The sequence below is a fragment of the Solanum verrucosum genome, unplaced genomic scaffold (assembly GCF_900185275.1).
Source record: "Solanum verrucosum unplaced genomic scaffold, falcon-dt-bn FXZP01000229.1, whole genome shotgun sequence".
In the NCBI taxonomy this organism is placed as follows: Eukaryota; Viridiplantae; Streptophyta; class Magnoliopsida; order Solanales; family Solanaceae; genus Solanum; species Solanum verrucosum.
The window spans coordinates 6163256-6182064 of NW_026020011.1; the positions used below are offsets into that span (position 1 = coordinate 6163256).

General features: G+C 35.6%; 3 protein-coding genes across 3 annotated transcripts; 2 read left to right on the forward strand and 1 right to left on the reverse strand.

Annotated features, from left to right (window-relative positions):
* Positions 1–189: 189 nt before the first annotated feature.
* Positions 190–6272, forward strand: LOC125819973 (potassium transporter 4-like). Its single transcript, XM_049499381.1, has 10 exons — positions 190–309; positions 1553–1708; positions 2000–2240; positions 2332–2577; positions 2816–2866; positions 2975–3235; positions 3721–3773; positions 3992–4106; positions 4196–4447; positions 5120–6272. Exons 2-10 carry the CDS (start codon positions 1553–1555, stop codon positions 6199–6201), a joined length of 2457 nt encoding a protein of 818 aa, XP_049355338.1. The 5' UTR covers positions 190–309; the 3' UTR covers positions 6202–6272.
* A 925-nt stretch (positions 6273–7197) lies between these two features.
* LOC125820053 (6,7-dimethyl-8-ribityllumazine synthase, chloroplastic-like) lies at positions 7198–11885 on the reverse strand. The gene is made up of 8 exons (XM_049499471.1): positions 11667–11885; positions 11442–11563; positions 10340–10435; positions 9945–10040; positions 8942–9020; positions 8196–8242; positions 7830–7889; positions 7198–7586 (listed from the first exon to the last, which is right to left on the reverse strand). The coding sequence occupies exons 1-8, from the start codon at positions 11815–11817 to the stop codon at positions 7539–7541; spliced, it is 699 nt and encodes a 232-aa protein (XP_049355428.1). The 5' UTR covers positions 11818–11885; the 3' UTR covers positions 7198–7538.
* Positions 11886–12084: 199 nt separating this feature from the next.
* On the forward strand, positions 12085–18511 carry LOC125820029 (poly(ADP-ribose) glycohydrolase 1-like). The gene is made up of 11 exons (XM_049499447.1): positions 12085–12333; positions 12796–12984; positions 13357–13460; positions 13799–14003; positions 14090–14194; positions 15122–15240; positions 15412–15555; positions 16605–16725; positions 16844–17047; positions 17778–17840; positions 18027–18511. The coding sequence occupies exons 1-11, from the start codon at positions 12085–12087 to the stop codon at positions 18213–18215; spliced, it is 1692 nt and encodes a 563-aa protein (XP_049355404.1). The 3' UTR covers positions 18216–18511.
* Positions 18512–18809: the final 298 nt, after the last annotated feature.

Sequence of the window (18809 nt, forward strand, 5' to 3'; positions counted from 1 at the left end):
GGAAGATAAAGAAAAAAATAAAAATAAAAATAAAATTGAAAATCAATAATTTTATGGGCTAATTTTATCCCGATAAGTATGTAATGTAATAAGTTTGGTTAAACAACTTTTAAACAAATGGGTTTAGAGTGGTGGTTGACATGCAATTGAGGTATCCCCATAATAATGCAATTTGATTGAAATTTTTTTGAGATGAAAGGAGATTTCTCCGTCTTTTTTATCTCCTTTCATCGTCCCTCAAAATCCATCTTCATGGATTATTAAGCGCAAACACCTCACCGCCGTCGCCGCCGCCGTTCTCCGTCAACCGTAAGTTCCTTCTTCTTCTTATTTGAATCACTTTTTTCATTAATTCCGATTATGTAGAGTTGTATTTGTGTGTCAATTTTGTGTTTTTTTGTTTGTTTATAGGCATTTTGTTTTTTCCATGTAGGCGTTCCTAAATATCAGATATTGTTTCGTTTCTATACAATTTTTCACATTTTTAATGAATTCAAACTTGTTGAAAATTTTCAAATTTAAATTTTGATGTGATTTTTCCAACATTACATGATACCTAATGATATATATGTGGAATTAACATCTTAAACTATGTACATATTAAATATTTGGTATGAAAGATGGAGAAAATATGCTCATTGTACAATGCACATGATGAAAGTTTGCAAATTTTGTTGCTATTAGATAGATGCTTTCAAAGTTTTGATATGATTTTTTCTATTGTTAAACAACTTTTCATGGTACGTAATACTCTGTGCGTTTCAATTTGTTTGTTAAGTTTTGACTTGATACGGAGTTTGAGAAAGTAAAGAACTTTTGAATCTTATGGTATTAACTTAAAGATACGTAAAATGTACCAAAATGCCGCCTTTAATCTTGTTGTCTTAAATATGTTATGTGAAAAATTAGAATTAGAGAGTTGTCAAAAAGAAGAAGAAAAGAGGCATTCTTTTTGAAACACAAAGTAAAAAGGAAAGTAGGACAAATAAATTGAAACAAAAGTGAGTAATATATATGTCAAACTAACATCTTAAACGTTATATCTAGTTAAAGACTTGGTATAAAAAGCGGAGCATGTATGGTTGTTGCACTTGATGGTAGTTTGCAAATTTTGTTGTCATTAGAGGCTTTCAGTTGAATTTGCATTGAATCTGAGCTTCTTGACAAATGCTTCAGTTAATGCCGCCTTTGCTGGTCACCATGATTAAATAGCTTAATCTTTCATCAAACCATGATGTCTCTCGTATTTAATAGTAGTAGTAGTAGTTACTAACTAAGAAATTATTGACATCCTAGATATAACATCTTTGGCCGTTGGCAGACTGAAGACATGGCTTTCTACTTGAATGTCATATATATATATGTAAAGAACAAGTGTATATAACATTGAATATGTTGTCTTAGAACTCGCAACATTTAAATCCGTGATCAATCTGACCTACTCCTTTGTTGCTCTGCTTATTTGCCCCTTTCTTTTTGTAAAAGGCGAGTTGTCTTGTTTGTTTTCTCTATTTGCATATCAAATAAGTTCGAAATTTTTTGGTTGTAATAGATGTATCAAGTTGGTATCCATCATGAGGGAGATAGTTTGGAGCATCCTCCTTCGCTTGCCGATGGTGGGGCCCATGAATTAATAGATACAGTTGGAAAAGATGGGAAAGGTGGACAAACTCCACAGGGAAAGAGAAAAACGGAGCTTCCATCAAAGGTGGAAAATCTTTCCTTATTTTACTTTCTCAGGCTTTTTTCTTAACCGTCTTTAATACTGAATCTGTTTGTGTTGTTTGACTTCAATTGTGAGTTATGCACTGCTTTTTTTTTTGTCAATAGATGATTTAATTAACTTAGGCTTCAAGATTGCTAAAATGAAGAATGACTAATAGGCGAGTTGATGGAACAATGAACAGGAAAGAACGTAACGGAGAGAAGCATTAACTAGCTCAAATATGTGTAGCTACTGATTGTGTAACTGTCTTGCGTCTTATATTTTGCCTTGCAGTTCCCTTTTTTGAATATTTCCAGGAATCTAGTATTGGCATACCAAAGTCTTGGGGTGGTATATGGAGATTTGAGCACATCGCCGCTTTATGTCTATAGGAGTGTATTTGATGGGAAGTTGCAAGATTATCAGTCTCCAGAAACAATATTTGGTGCATTTTCATTGATCTTCTGGACAATAACACTCATTCCTTTGCTCAAATATGTATTTATCGTATTGTGTGCAGATGATAATGGTGAAGGTATGTTAAAGATAGACTCTACGTTAGTCAATGTTTATGGAAGAACTCATATACCTGATTATCTATGACGAATACACTTATATACATCCAGGTGGTTCATTTGCTCTTTACTCTCTGCTCTGTAGACATGCAAAGTTTAGTCTACTTCCCAACCAACAAGCAGCTGACGAGGAGCTATCTTCTTACAAATATGGCTACTCTGGGAGGTCAACAGCATGTTTACAGTTGAAGAGATTTCTTGAGAAGCATAAAAAGTCACGTACAGTATTACTTGTTATTGTTTTATTGGCTGCTTGTATGGTCATAGGCGATGGTGTTCTGACACCTGCAATGTCAGGTAGAAACTATTATAACAACTACTACTGTATTATTTTATGTGGTATTAGCTTGTGTAACTTTGTAATTTACAAGCTAGAATTTGTTTCAATGAGTTGGTTTCTTACTCATGGAACGATTCTAGATAGTAAATTAGGAGTATGACCAAGTGTTTGTGGGGCCTATTTTATGCTTGAAGTCCTTTAAGTCGAGCCGATTTGAGTATATGTTCTAATTAGGATACCTTTTCACTGTGACAGTTATATCATCGATGTCAGGGATACAGGCTGCTGCAGATCACCTAACTCATGGTAGCTTTATCGTAATTTACCTATTTCTGTTTAGTTTTGATGGATTCAATTAGTCAGCATTTGACAACAGTCTTAAGGCATTGACTATCAAAATATCTCTTATTGTAGATGGAGTGGTGTTTCTTTCTTGCATAATATTGGTTGGCCTGTTCGCTTTACAACATTCTGGAACCCACAGGGTTGGATTTTTGTTTGCACCAATCGTGCTCATCTGGTTGATATCAATTATGATCATTGGGTTGTACAACACTATCATTTGGAATCCCAAGATTGTGTCTGCTCTTTCGCCCTATTATATCGTCAAGTTTTTTAGGGAAACAGGAAAAGATGGTTGGATTTCTCTTGGAGGTATTCTCCTCTCAGTTGCAGGTATATGAAGTCTATTATCTCTTAACTCAGTAATTATTTCAGCATTATATATAAACAAACTCTCAAACATGGCCTCTGTTATGTAACCACTCCAATTTTGAGAGTGAACATCTAGACACCTCAACTCGTCTATACTGTGTCAGTTGAACACTCCAACCTACAAAATGATCATCTAGACACCTTCAAAATTTATGTGCCACGTCAACGTAGGGTGTCCATGACCATGAGACATAATAGGGACGAGTTGGAGTGTTTAGTTGTCACTTGAGACCAAGTTAAGATGTCTAGATGTGCACTCTCAAAGTTGGCGTGCTTACTTGCCAGTTGAGGCCAAGTTTGAGTGCCTGTTTATGTTATTTATACAAGAAATCATAGTAAACTTTGAGAATTCAGAGCAGTTGTTTGTGCAGACACTTTTTGAATGACGATGAGATAAAGATTTACTAGAATTTTGCATCTGATTTCCAATTATTTTCATTTATCAGGTACTGAAGCTATGTATGCAGATCTTGGTCATTTCTCTGCCTTCTCCATGAGGGTAAGTCAAACTATTTCTTGGAGTGGGACTAGATTAAACTGTGGACCATGAAAACTTTGTGCTCGTACTTGTCTATAAGCTTAGTGTCCTGGTGTCTGGCAGATTATATTGTCCGTAGTTGTCATTTTTTCTGCATCATATTGTTCAACTTCCTAGTTAACTTGTTGGATTCCTGGAACTTACACCATGTCTATCTGAATTCGTTTTGTCCAATGCAGATTACATTTGCATTTGTGGTGTATCCGTGCTTGGTGATACAGTACATGGGTCAAGCTGCTTTTCTGTCAAAAAATCTAGATTCCATTCCAAATAGCTTCTATAGCTCAATACCTGGTTGGTTTTTGTTTTTCTTTCTCTTTGTAACAGCTTAATGTTTTCATGAAATTATTCAATCTAACTGCTGGTCTACGCTATCCATGTAGATGGTGTATACTGGCCTGTTTTTGTTATTGCAACCCTTGCAGCCATTGTAGGCAGCCAATCTATCATCACAGCCACATTCTCAATCGTCAAGCAATGTAATTCACTAGGTTGCTTCCCGCGGGTCAAGATTGTCCACACCTCAAAGCATAAAGGGCAGATCTATGTACCAGAAATAAATTGGATCCTGATGATTCTCACTCTTGTTGTGGCTATTGGGTTCCAAGATACAACTTTGATTGGAAATGCATACGGTAAGCCTTCTTGTGTGCTAAAGATGTTTTATTTGGTCTAAAGTATAAACATCCCTCTATGAGACTTTAAATATCAAGCAACTCTCTCGACCAATTTTCTCTACAGAATCTGATTTGGTTTACATGATTCTGTTCTTCTAAATGCTGCTCCTTTTCTTAGTGTCTTCCCAATTTTTTATTTTTTTTTCAAGCTTGTGCTGGATGATTTATATATGTCCAATAAAGAAGATCTCTTGCAAAAAGAGAATAACAATTAAACAGAAATATAAATGGTGAACAAGGAGGATTCTCTAATTGGATGACATTTTTTTAAAAAAACTGCCCGGTGCACTAAGCTCCCGCTATGTGCGGGGTTCAGGGAAGGGACGGACCACAAGGGTCTACTTTATGTAGTCTTACTATGCAATTTTCAAGAGGTTGTTTCCACAGTTCGAACCCGTGACCTCCTGGTCACATGCCAACAATAACTTTACCAGCTACGCTAAGGCTCCCTTCCTTTAATTGGATGACATGGAGAAGTTAAATATTCCTTGTGTACAAGGGCTTTTTTATCTACATTACTGCAGTTAATAAAGTCCAGCTTGCCTTTTATAGTTGGATTTTTTTCTTTCTAAATTCGAGTCATTCTATAACTCTTGAATTAAACTTTCTTATAAACGTTTTTTTTTTCAGGGCTAGCTTGCATGACAGTTATGTTTATCACAACATTCCTCATGACACTTGTTATAATCTTTGTGTGGCAAAGAAGTTTAGTATTTGCCGCTGCTTTTCTCCTGTTCTTCTGGTTCATCGAAGGTCTCTACCTATCTTCCGCAGCCATTAAGGCTCCACAGGGAGGATGGGTATCCCTTTTGCTCTCTTTTATCCTCTTAGCCGTCATGCTTGTGTGGCACTATGGAACTCGCAAGAAGTACAAATATGACCTGCACAACAAAGTTCCATTGAAATGGATCCTTGGCTTGGGTCCGAGCCTTGGTATTGTCCGCGTCCCAGGGATAGGGCTAATATACTCCGAACTGGTAACAGGAGTTCCACCTATCTTCTCTCACTTTGTCACAAATCTCCCTGCGTTTCATAACGTAGTGGTGTTTATATGCATCAAATCTGTTCCTGTACCTTATGTCTCATCCGATGAACGCTTCCTCATTGGTCGTGTTGGCCCAAAACCATATCGCATGTATCGTTGCATTGTTCGTTATGGTTACAAGGACGCACAGCAAGATACTGGGAACTTTGAGGACCTTCTCATCCAAAGTCTAGCAGAGTTCATCCAAATGGAAGCTGTGGAACCACAATTATCGAGCCCTGATAGTTCATCACTTGATGGTAGGATGGCAGTTATAAGCACAAATCTACAGTCACACTCACCATTTATCATAGATGATGAGGATTTTGAAACATGTTCCACCATTCAAAGCAGTAAGTCACTGACACTTCAAAGTGTAAGATCTTCTTACGATGATGGGAACCATGAAAACAGGAAACGACGAGTCAGGTTCAACTTACCAGAGAACTCTGGCATGGATCCTGAAGTTCGGGACGAGCTTATAGATTTGGTTCAGGCAAAGGAGGCAGGGGTTGCATATATAATGGGACACTCATACGTGAAGGCACGTAGATCGTCTTCTTGCTGGAAGAAATTTGTCATTGACGTTGCATATTCATTTCTGCGCAAGAACTGCAGAGCTTCAGCTGTTGCACTTAACATTCCTCACATTAGTCTTATTGAAGTAGGCATGATATACTATGTCTAGAGAGAGGCTTGGAACTAAGAGAACGTCGAACGCCTTCATCGGAGTTGCCTGCAGAATTCTCTTTTCACAGGTAGATGAACTTTTTTTTTTTTGAATATTTTTGTCCCAAATACCAAGTCTCACCACTAATCTTTGTATTGTTAGTATATATTTGTTATCTCAACTCTTTTCACATATGATCTGTATTTATTTGTGTATTTAACAGTTAGATAGAGACAGTAGTTATAATTTTAATAGGTGATTTAAGCTATGATTGAAATAGCTATATAGGCTTTTGTAATCTAAGATTTTGAATTTTTCCTTTTTAAAAAAATATTGTCAATTATTTATGAACATTTGTGGATATAACGCTTAGGATCAGACAAGTTATAGTTTGCACCTTAAATTTCCAGATGCAATTGATTGATATATTTGTTTGAATTATGAGTAACTTGTTTTATAATTGTCATAGTCTATCCTATACACAAATTATCAATTTTGAACCATTAGTTCCAAGGGCAAGTTGATCTTTTACCATCTTTATGTAGAAACTCTTTTACTCCATATGTTTCAATTTATTTGTCTGATTTTGACTTGACACGAAGTTTAAGAAAACAATTTTTTTTAAAAATTTTGTGATATGAAATTAAAGATATGTAGAATGTACCGAAATATCTTTTATTCTTGTGGCCTTAAACATGTCAAGTAGAAAATTGAAATTAAAAAGTAGCCATAAAGGGAGGAGACATTCTTTTTTCAAACGGATAAAAGGAAAGTAAGACAAACAAATTGAAACGGAGGAAGTATATACTAACCTTGATAAATCAAGTTTTAGCACACACTATGGAAAGATCGTTATAATCAACCTACAGCAGTATGATACATACCATAAAAAGATTTTTCGTAAAATTTATTCAACACTCCCTCAATATATTTTTACTTGTTCAGTATTGACTTCGCCATTTTTGTTTTTTTTTTACTTCTTTTTCCTATTTTGGATAGGAGGTGGGAGAGAACTAATCAATTTTGAAGTTCCAATTCACATAGAACCAATTTGAAGTCCAAAACTCAATACTTAAAAGAGTACTATTATCCAAAACTCAGAACTTGATACAAAGTGCAACATTTTCTCATACAAGTGCAGCTTTTACAAGAATGTTTACATCCAGCATCAACAAGTAGATGAGGAAGGAAACCGAGCAGTGGAGGAAACTCCCCCCTCCCCCCCCTCCTTCGTAGCTCAGTTTCAAATCGGATGTCTAACCTTATTAGTCGGAGTAACTAGTTGGGATGGTAATGCGAGTGAGATTCTGTTTAAAGGTGAAAATCCAGAACCTTGTTGCGATAAGAAGGATCGTCTACTCTGAAGGCTTTAGGTGGTGCTCAAACAAAGATGCCATCTCAATCTGAAACGTTAAACACAATATATGCATTCAAGATCAGTCACTTATTGCAAACAGAACACTGAATCTAAGTTATTGATGTTTAAGTTTCAACAATTAATGACTCATAAGTTCCCAAATGCATAAATTATATTAGTCAGAGCCTTTGAATCACATATTAAGGCAGACAAATTTGAGCAGAATCAGACACTATTGAACTTGTTTTGAGGATAAAATCTAATTGTCACACAATCACAGGCAACTTACAGCTGTCAATGCTGTTTCGGAGCCTTTATTCCCAGACTTCCCACCAACGCGATTGAAAGCCTGCATTATATTACGATGTTGGTTAGCATACATGAGCAAGATAGATTCACACAGCCAAGAAGAATATTGCAAATTTAGTTCCAAGGAGAGTATATGTTACACAAATCCATAAAAACTAACAGCCACTATCAAATCTCTGTTAAAGTACATGAAACAACAATGACTATCTCGCTGTACAAAGCTACAAGGTATAACCTCTCAGCTGATGTAGATTATACTGTCGGTGAATTCTTTATTCCAACCACTATTTATACAATGGACAAAGAAGATAGAACATCAACACATGTATAACAGCTAATTGCTTACCTGCTCTAAGGTATCACATGTCAAAACACCAAATATGCAAGGAGTACCTGCAACTCATTACATAAGGGAGATTTTAGTTTGGCCAGCCAATTGAAAAAATTGAACTGAAAATAGCATATAATGACAGAAGATGTAGTTTTTTATAACAGAGGTAATCAAACCACCTTGTACCTTGATAAATTCATTGGAAATCCTATTATACGGCTCAGAAGCACAACCATCGAGTAAATATGACACCAGGACTAGAGCAAATGAACTCACACAGTTTTTAACTAGGATTCTAACATAGGATCTTCAAGTTGTTGTACTATGCCTGAGTGTCCGACACAGCTTAACCATCTAAGACGACTGTTTAAGACATAAGTAGTCTTCAACGACCCTTCTTTTCATCTTTCATGTGTACTTACACCTTCTGTCGGTTATCATTTCTAATCTTATCAATCTTGTATGTCCAAACATCCAGATTAACAAATTCATCCTGTGAATATGTTAGGACTTTAGAAGCCTAACAACCCCATATTACATGTTTAGTCTCACAACACTTTGTAGAGCTTGCCTTTCACTTTGTTGGATGATGGTCCCATAACAATCCTCTATTTCAACCATCATATTTAATTCCAGCTATTACATTCAAAGTTTAAACAATGTTCCAAAATCTTATCTATCAATAATACTGAAGAGTTGCAAAAAGATTAAATATTAGCATACTTATTATTGCTCATGTGGATTATAATGGAGTATCTCACCTGAATTTAGACCTGCTGAAAGTACTCCAGATGTGGCCGCATTAACGACTGCATCATAGTGAGATGTATCACCTCTGATCTACTAGCCACAAAGCAAAAAAGTTAAATTAAAGACAATAATACACATCACCAACAAGAAGAAAGGAAATATTAGGTTATGATTTGGACATAGGGAAAAGCAGAAAGGTGCCTATTTGATTTACAGAAACAAGTACCGACATAGAAGGCACTTCAATCTCTTGCCTGTGATGGATTTTTTCTTTCTTCGGGTTTGAAATGCACAGAGTTTTAGCTTTATATTACCTTTTCCTTTCCAGATATTTATTAACTGAGAAAGAAATCCACCAGGGCAAAAATACTATAGTGTTTATCAGTATGTTCAGATGAGGTTACTTCACAATAAGGCACTGAAATTCACGCATGCCTCCCCTACTATGTCCAACTAAAACAACTAAACGTTTGACCAGTCCAACAAAGAAAAATTAGAAGACACTGACCTAAATCCACAGATTTTTCCCTCCCTCACATCAATGTGAATTAGTTAAAGATGTCCATCAAATGACTTGTATCTTCAGTAAGGAATCTAAAGTTCAATAGATTCTTTCATTTAATAATTTTGCCTATCTATCAAAATAGCCTAGTCAATTTGTCTGCCGTGCTTGAGTTTTATTTGTTCAGCTTTATACTTCCATTGTTGAAGGAAGAGGATCACAACTAAATGCCAGTTTTCTCAACAGGAACAAAAGACACAGTTAATGCTTCTCATCATACTCTAAGCTGCTTCCCCTTCCGTAACTCAAAAGATCAGTTCACGCACAATGATAAACACATAAGACAAGCCAAAACAGAATAAACCAAAAGAATAACTTAAGCATCTTACCATAATCATCCATATTTCCATACACAATACAAAAGATATCATCAAATGAAACAGAATTGGAGTAGGCAAATAATGTAGGAGGAAAAACTACCAAGGTAAACTTATGTTTGGAAGTGAGCTTACCACAGCCCCAATGCAGAGTATTGCTTGATATTTCTGTGACTTTCCAAGAAGCTGTGCAGTCACGCCGATTTCAAAACAACCAGGAACCCACACAACCTGCATTATGAGGAAAAAACTAGATGACGCCATGAAATGGAAGAGACAACTTCCCACCACGCCTTATTCTGTTTTCGATCTACTGATACAACATTCTCCATAACATAGAACTTAGAAGTGCCATTTATCCCATAGTAGATCTTTATGCTCTAGTATAGCGTGTCATAGAGGGGTATTATGTAGCAATCAATCTCTCATTTAGATTTTTCATGGCAAGCGGACCTTCTGTAGTAATTGCATCAAGTTTAAGAGAAAATACAGGTTTTGGAGGAAGGGAGAATTAGATATAGAAAACATACATCAATATCTTCCTCTCTAACCGAGTAATTCTTGAAAGTCTCCAAAGCTCCCTCCAAAAGCTTCTTGGTGATCAGATCATTAAAACGTGCAACCACCTTTAGAACCAGCAGATGGTCAGTCAGTTCCAATAACACTCTATTAGAAACATTGCCAATGAAATGAACTCAACTTCTATATGACTTCAAGTAAAACCAAAAACATAACAGAACTACAGACCAAACCCAAATTGTATCAATTGACTTTCACAATTTCTTCAAATGGAACTATTAAATCCCGCAATTAAAAATCACTACTTTAAACTACAATTCCCTTTTCCATTTACTTGACACTTTTTCCTTTTTAATCTATTCCAAAATGATTGGCATACTTCTGTTCTTGAATACTCTTTTCTTTTTTAACATTTCAGGTTGCCCTTAGTGACAATTGACATGCTATTATTGGAATTAACAAAGCATGATAACCACCATATACTAAGGTACTTTTAGTATGTTTATTCCTCCGTCCTATGTCCTATGTTCTATTTTATGTGACACTGTTTGACTAGAAGTGAAGTTAAAGAGACGACGGAAGACCTCTAATATATAAGCTAAAAATATTCCAAGTATCTTTCTTTCTTGTATTAAAAAAAACTAACTTTTATATTAAGTGAGGTCCAACAAGTCATGTCATAAAACAAGATGTGTTTTAATCAATCACTTCTACACTATCAGTATACATAATTTAAATCCATCTCAACTTTTTTTCCATTTCTTAAATTCCTTGTCTACTAAATCACAACCATATGTAAGAAAAAAGCTACTCCCTTTGTCTCAGTCCCAAAAAGAATGACATATTTATAGCTACACAAGCATCTATAACTTATTATAGACGTCAAGTTATAAAAGTCGTGTCAGATTAAGCTACATCACATAAATCGGGTCTAAGGGAGAATACTTCATTTCTTATCACCCTATTAAATGAAATGCTAAGAGTATTGTATTGAGCTGTTGCTCAAATCTTAAAAAAATGACATTTTTTAGATGATCCGACACGAGTACAGCAACATATTTGGAGAGTCCGAGCAATCAAACAGAAAATAGATTAAAAAGAGAGAAAACTGACAATTGCAAACCGATGGCCCTTAGCAGAGATAACTGAACCGTTCAACTGACGAACAGCATCTGTTTTAATCAAATCCGACCCGTTTCGATCCACACAATGTCTCTCAATTGCAGACCCGAAACCTAATCAAATGCAATTTTTTTTAAAAAAAAATCCCCAAATTAAAACCAAACAAATTCAAATCAAATCGAATCGAAATCGATAAACGAAAGAAATAATATTAACCTATAGATTGAGTGAATGACAGTGCAGGAGGTGAAGAATTTACAGTTTGTCTATGGAAAGACAAACTGTAGAGCTGACGATGAGACTGCTGAGGATTCACAGATGCTGTACGAGGAAGAAGATTGCACTGTCCAAAAGCTGAAGCCGCCATTTTTATCTTCTCGGACTGTAAGTTGACTTTCTTCTTCCAGTTGGGTTTTGGTAACAGTAGCGTTTCTAATTTATATCTCCGTATTATTTATTTTCTTTTTAATATGTTTTAAAATAAATATTTCGTCAAGTTTAATTGACTCATTTTATAAAATAATTAATTGATTTTTTTCGTTAAATATAAATATGTGATAATATGTAACAAAGGAAAAAAAAAGGATACATATAACGAACTGTGTAACTGCAGGAGAGAAAGAGTCTTCTTCTAATGGAGAAGAGAGAAGACTTGAAGTCAATTCTTCCATTTTTACCCTTTTCACTCCGATCATCTTCACTTTTTTGGCCGGCGCCGGTAGCTGAAGCACTTACCGATCTCTCGAAAGGCCCTCATCACAGCAAAATTGACTCCGGCGAAGTCCTCTTCATCGCCGTTTCCGATATTCGAAACTCTCTCTCCCTCCACGATTTTTCAATTGATACTTCTGCTTCTCAAGGTTTTGCTCTGTTCTTCGATGATGTAAACTTCTTTTTCCCTAATTCTCTGTTCATGAACACATATATTGTATTATCGTAGCACAAATTTCAATCTTTTTTGCTAAAAGTACAGTAGTAGTTTGCGTTTAGATAATTAGTTTGAAAAACATTTTTGATAATATTAGAGCAATAATTTGTGCTTGATCATTGTTAATAGGTTGTGAAAAAGTTTCTGTTTTTATTATCGTGATTTATAATACTTTATATATAGTTTTCAAATAAATTGAAGTTTCTATGCCCGAATTTCGTTTGCCTCTGCACTCTGAATAAAGCCAAACAAATTTAAATAGAGGGAGAATGAGTATTAATTTTTCCAAAAACCTCAATTCTCTAAAATAAACACTTTTGACTTCCCAGAAACTTGGTCGAACAAGCTACTGGTCTATTATGAAAAAAAAGTTTGATCTGATGCGGTTGTCTACAAAATGCTGGATTGTTTGTGCAGTTGCTTCCTAGGGATGAAGCTGCAAAATGGTTCGAAGAAGTGGTGCCACAATTGGCTAACTTGCTTTTGAGATTGCCTTCATTGCTAGAAACTCATTATGAGAATGCTGATGATGGAGTTTTGAAAGGAGTTAAAACCGGTCTTCGCTTGTTGGAATCACAAGAGTCTGGCATTGTCTTTCTTAGTCAGGTAGTAGTTTAGAATTTTATGTATATATATATACTATATGATAACTCTCCTTATTTTTTATGTGTGGCTGGTTTTTATATTGTGACACTCCTTAGTAAAACTCTGGCTCTGCCACTGCGGGTTGGTGTGGTTGTGGCCAATATGCAGGCAGGAAAGAGCTATCCTTCTTTAAAGCAATTAGCTTCCCGTTCTAGATTTCTTCCTGTACCGAATACACCCAAATGAGTTCATTTCGTATGGGATACTCCACAATAAATTTGTTTCATACCTCTTTTACCCCTTTAACTGATTTCTGCAGCAGAATTTGATTATTCGATGTTGTAACAAGTATCTGTAGCATTAATTTTCATGGTTTTCAATATTCTTTTCCAGGAATTAATCGGTGCTCTTCTTGCATGCGCGTTGTTTTGTCTATTTCCTACCAGTCATAGAGGTGCCAAACATCTTCCAATGATCAACTTCGATCACTTATTTGCATATGTTTCATGAACTGTCTGATATGATTATTGCATCTATGCTTGTTTTTCTGTTCATATCTCTATATGAGTTGTTATAATCTGAGAACTTGACATAACTTCTCTATCTTAGGATACGGTTTAGATAAATAGTTTCATTAGGTTGATAATTAGATTGTAAGTTCTTAATTGAATAATTGTTATGTACGACTGTAAACCAGAATGAGTTATACAGAGTTGAAGAATAAGAACAGATCGATTATTTTGTACTCTTTCATAGTTGCACTGTGGTCTTTAAATATCTCGAACTGTCTAAATTGAATCAATGGAGTTCATGTGCTGACGTACATGTTTTTCAGGTGTCTACATGATCATTATGAAGAAGCATTCAAAAATAAATTGAAGTGCATTGTTCACTATTTTGGGAGGATATGTTCATCTATACCCGTGGGCTTTGTGTCGTTTGAGCGAAAGGTTCTTTCTTTAGAATATAGTCCATCTTGTATTCCCTATCCAAAGGAAAAATTATGGAGCCAGTCCAATATTTCCCTTTGCCATTTTGAGGTAAGAAGTGAAACTGTAAATCCCAATCCAGTTATCATAAGTCTCTTTTTTTTCACACGCCATGATATCATTCTGTTTCTTTTTAGATTTCCGTTTCCGGATTAATTGAAGATCAATCACGTGAAGCTATTGAAGTTGATTTTGCTAACATGTATTTAGGAGGTGGTGCTCTCGTTAGGGGCTGTGTGCAGGTTCTTTTCTGGACATTTTTCTTTCCGTTTTCATATTTTTGAATCTAACCATTAGCCATTATTTTCCATTATTAAGAAATTTTCAAAGTAATTCATCGAACAAGTTGCTTTTGTCCTTCATTTGCCACAATGCACCACACTTTTTGCCTTTGAAGTTAAAAGTTGGAGATTTTCGTCTAATTCCTAAAGTGAATGCACTGCATAAAAGCCTCCCTATGTTTTTGTTTTGATGAAAAAGAGAACTGATATACTGTCTGTTAATTTTCGACATTCAGAATCCCATCGCCATTATCATTTTGTTGCTTACAACCAAAACTTTGTCTTTTGTAGTGACGGGTAAAATGATCCACTTGCATCTTCGCGTTTTTAATAAGGTGTTTGCAGTTTGTTTTGGCTCGGATTTAACTTGCAAAGTAACTAAACCAACTAAGTTGGTTTATTAGATATATAAATCAAACCACAGATTGTACAAATTTATCAGTTCCGCTTTTTTGTCAGTTCAGTCAGTTTCTTTTAAATACCAACAAACCAAATATTGTTGGTTTTTTAAATTTAATGCCAAACCAAACTGAAGAATATATCTATTTATCAAGTAGGTTTGGTTTGGGTTCCTGTTTGGTGTGGTTTTTTGATTTTTTCAACACCTCTATCTTTAATCAATCAATCTACTATAACTCTGTTCCAAACTAAGTTACAGTTAGTTATATTAGGAGTTCTCTGAATGTCACACTTATTCCAAAACAACTTAAGAGTCTCTCAGCTAGACCTGCACATGTTTTAGTTAAAAATGAGACTTTTATAGATTTTCTAATGAGGACTGGATTTTCTCAACCCCAATAAAGAGTTACATCTTATACACAAAGCCCCAATTGATTGTTCGAGTGTATATGTTCAAAGATAATATCTAATAGGTAGTTTTCCTTTTAGGAAGAAATTCGATTTATGATCAATCCAGAGTTAATCGCTGGCATGCTTTTCCTGCCGTGCATGGCAGACAATGAAGCGATAGAAATTGTTGGTACGGAAAGGTTTTCAAGTTATACCGGGTGAGTTTAGATAGAGAATCAATTGCGTATTTGCAACACATTACTAAGTTAACTTGGAACAAATAGGGCTTTTGCTAATTTGTTGAAGCTATAATTACATGGAAATCTTTTGCTGACATTTTGGGCCTTCAACTGTAATTCCACTTATTTCACGTCTTTCAACTGGTGAAGGTATGCCTCTTCATTCCGGTTTAATGGTGACTATGTCGACAAAAAGGACATTGATGTTCTTGGAAGGCGTAAGACTAGGATAGTTGCAATAGATGCACTGTGCTGCCCAGGAAAGAGCCAATACCGACTTGAAGGCCTTCTAAGGTACACAAGTTTCCGTACTCTTTTGAAATTCTTATAAGGAATATAATTCTTTCGTGAAGTTTGTTGGTCCTTAAACAGATGATACTGAACCCAGTAAGTATTTGATTATTCTTTAGGTACAATTAGGTTCTGTTTTACATCTGTTAATAAATCTGTACACGTTGTATGCTCCTCTTTGCCACAAATATACTCTATTCTGGAGCTACAGAGTGACCTTGCAAGAATATCTACAAATATACTCAATTCTGGAGCTACAGAGTGACCTTGTAAGAATATCTGTAAACTGATCAATTGACAAAACTTGTCGCAGTGCACCTTGACTTGACCTTTTGTTAGAATGAAATGACAATATACTTCAATATGTTTCATTCTTTCATGAGATAATGTTGAACTGTGGCCACCTCATCTAGAAGTAAGCTGTTAGAGACAGTACACTTTTGTTTATTTTATTATATCTTCAATATTTCCCCTCACATGCAGATATGATTATTTTCATGGTCAAGCACGTGAAACTTCTTTTAATAATTGATGGAGGTGAGTTGAACCCGGAATCTCTGCCTTCTTTGATACCAAGTAAATAAAAAAGTAAAAGTGGATATTTTTGTCATATAACCCTCTAAAGGTACAATCTTGTCTATTCTTATATGACTGACTACACATCCATCTCTAAGACACTCATTTTGAGGATATGTTGGACTTCCACAAGATTAGTGTCACAGAGATGTGGATGCTAACATGGATGTGCGATCTCACAAGATAGACAAGAAAAAAATTGACATTATTTAGCAAAAAGTGCAAATAACACATGTTGATGATAAAATGAGAAGAAGTCGCTTTGAGATGGTAAAGAAGTATTTTTTTTCTTCCCTTTTCATGTGAGGCTGTATGTTGAATTGATAGGTTAGCATCTTCTGCACTGAGGGTGAGACATTTTGACATTTGAAATTCTAACTATTATTGGTCGATTAACGATGGACCTTTTGTATTTATAGCAAAAATGCTTGGTAGTTGTATTTATTTATTGATGATAAGTTGAATATGTTGTGCAGGGAGATTAACAAAGCGTTTTGTGGCTTCATGGATCAATGCAAGAGTCATCAGTATCAACAGCTTTTCAAAGATGATCAAACTGTTAATGCCACCGGTGGAAGGTCCATTGTTCATCTTCTGGTGGGATTTCCTTTTGTCATATTCTAAATCTCCCTCATTTTGTTATTTCCTTTTTCTCCCCTTTCCCATATCTCTATAGGTATTTCAATTTTTTCATGATCTTAATTGTCTCCGATAGTCACTTGGTCATACTTCAACTTCATCTCAAGCAACCGTGGGAACATCAGGGAATCAGTTAGCCAGAAATCACGAGGGGCACAAGTATCAACCTTTAGACAATATTCAGCATGAAATTGGTGTTGTGACCGGAAATTGGGGTTGTGGTGCTTTTGGAGGAGATCCTCAACTTAAAGCTATGCTTCAATGGATTGCTGCATCTCAGGTTGTTCATTCTCCTTGGACATTTTCCTGCATTTTTGTACGGGAAGTATTGGCTCATGTGAGGCACAGAGCAGTTGCCTTTTTTTTAGGGGATAAATGTACTTAGTGCTTTTTTTTCAATGTCTAGGCGCATTCTCTTTCTCTCTCCTTTTGAGTCGCATCGTAGTTTTTAGGCATAATACATAAACAGACACTCAAACTTCATGTAACCACTTCAACTTTGAGAGTGCACATCTAAACATCTCATCTTGGTCTCAACTAACTACTTAACACCCCAACTCGTCCCCACTGTGTCTCATGGACAACTGTCGCTGACGTGTCACATAAATTTTGGAGGTGTTCGGAAGATCATTTTGTAAGTTGGAGTGTTCAATTGTCACAATGGAGATGAGTTGAGGTGTCTAGATATGCATACTCAAAGTTGTTGTGTTTATTTGCCATATGAGGCCGTTTGAGTGACTGGTTATGTATTATGTCTAGTTTTTAACTTGAGGTTAATAATCTTTGAATTCTTGATACTTGTAAATTGTAATGGTCTGTGCTTTATTGCTACTTGTAAATTGTGTTAGACGTTTAAAAGCTTTCGGAAAGGGAAAATGATGTCTTATAGACAGAGATGGAGGCAGTAAAATGTCAAAATATCAAATATCTTCTTTTAGATGTTCATTTCACTTTGAACATCTTCTTCTTCTTTTTTACATTAAAATTTTATCTCCTTGCATCTCCTACAGGCAATGAGACCTTTCATCTTGTATTATACATTTGGACTGGAAGCATTGCAGATGCTGGAGCAGGTACTTTCTGTCTGTTAATTATTCTATAATGTGTCTGGTGCGAAGTTTCATTCGACTTTGAACTGATATGTTTAATCCTAAGGACGTTTGCCGATTGATATTTCTGTCTTTAATTTGTTATAGTTTCTGAAAGTCTTGGAAGCTTATATCCGCGTGTGACATTTCTTTGTTGAAAACTTGGTCTAGGTGATTCAATGGATTGTTTCACATAAGTGGACTGCAGGGGAGCTTTGGAATGTGTTGGTGGAATACTCATCTCAGAGATTGGGGGAAGAAACTAGAGTGGGCTTCTTCAATTGGCTCCTTCGATCATTGTCTTCTCACGATGACATGCTCAACGATTCCTATGATGATCGAACATGTTCGTGCTGTTGAGTTTAATAATGTTGCTTGGTCCTTGTATACGCCATTTCATTGTATTGTATTATAAGGTGAGATTTGTCGCCATGGTTCTATCTTTAAGCTGACTGTCAACCTACTGCATTCGAACTTGAGACCGACCATGTGAAGCTCCCATTGGAGGAGTTGTTGGTTAGATGAAGTTCTAGTTGTTATTATTACACTTATACTCTAGTCAAGTTAGATACTTGTATATTGTAATATTGTGGTATAATTGATTGATTGGTATCTAAATTGGGTGAAAGGTTTGAAAGGAAGAAAAGCTATTTACTCCACTCCATATATGGGTCTAGAGAGGGTAGAGTGTACTTAGACTTTACCCTACCTCGTGAAGGTAGAACGTCTGTTTCTGAAACACCCCCAATAAAAAGCATATGCTAATTTTGTTTGGTTGGATTACAATTTCAGTCTTTTATAACTAGTGATATATTTAGGGTCGTCAGCTTGCACATACCTCAATATTCCATCGGATACCTATCACCTCTTACTACATGTATCAAGTAACTTTGTCAATCAATGTTAACACATGTGAAGAACTTGTGCGTTTTTTTTGTTTCTGCTGAGATTTGA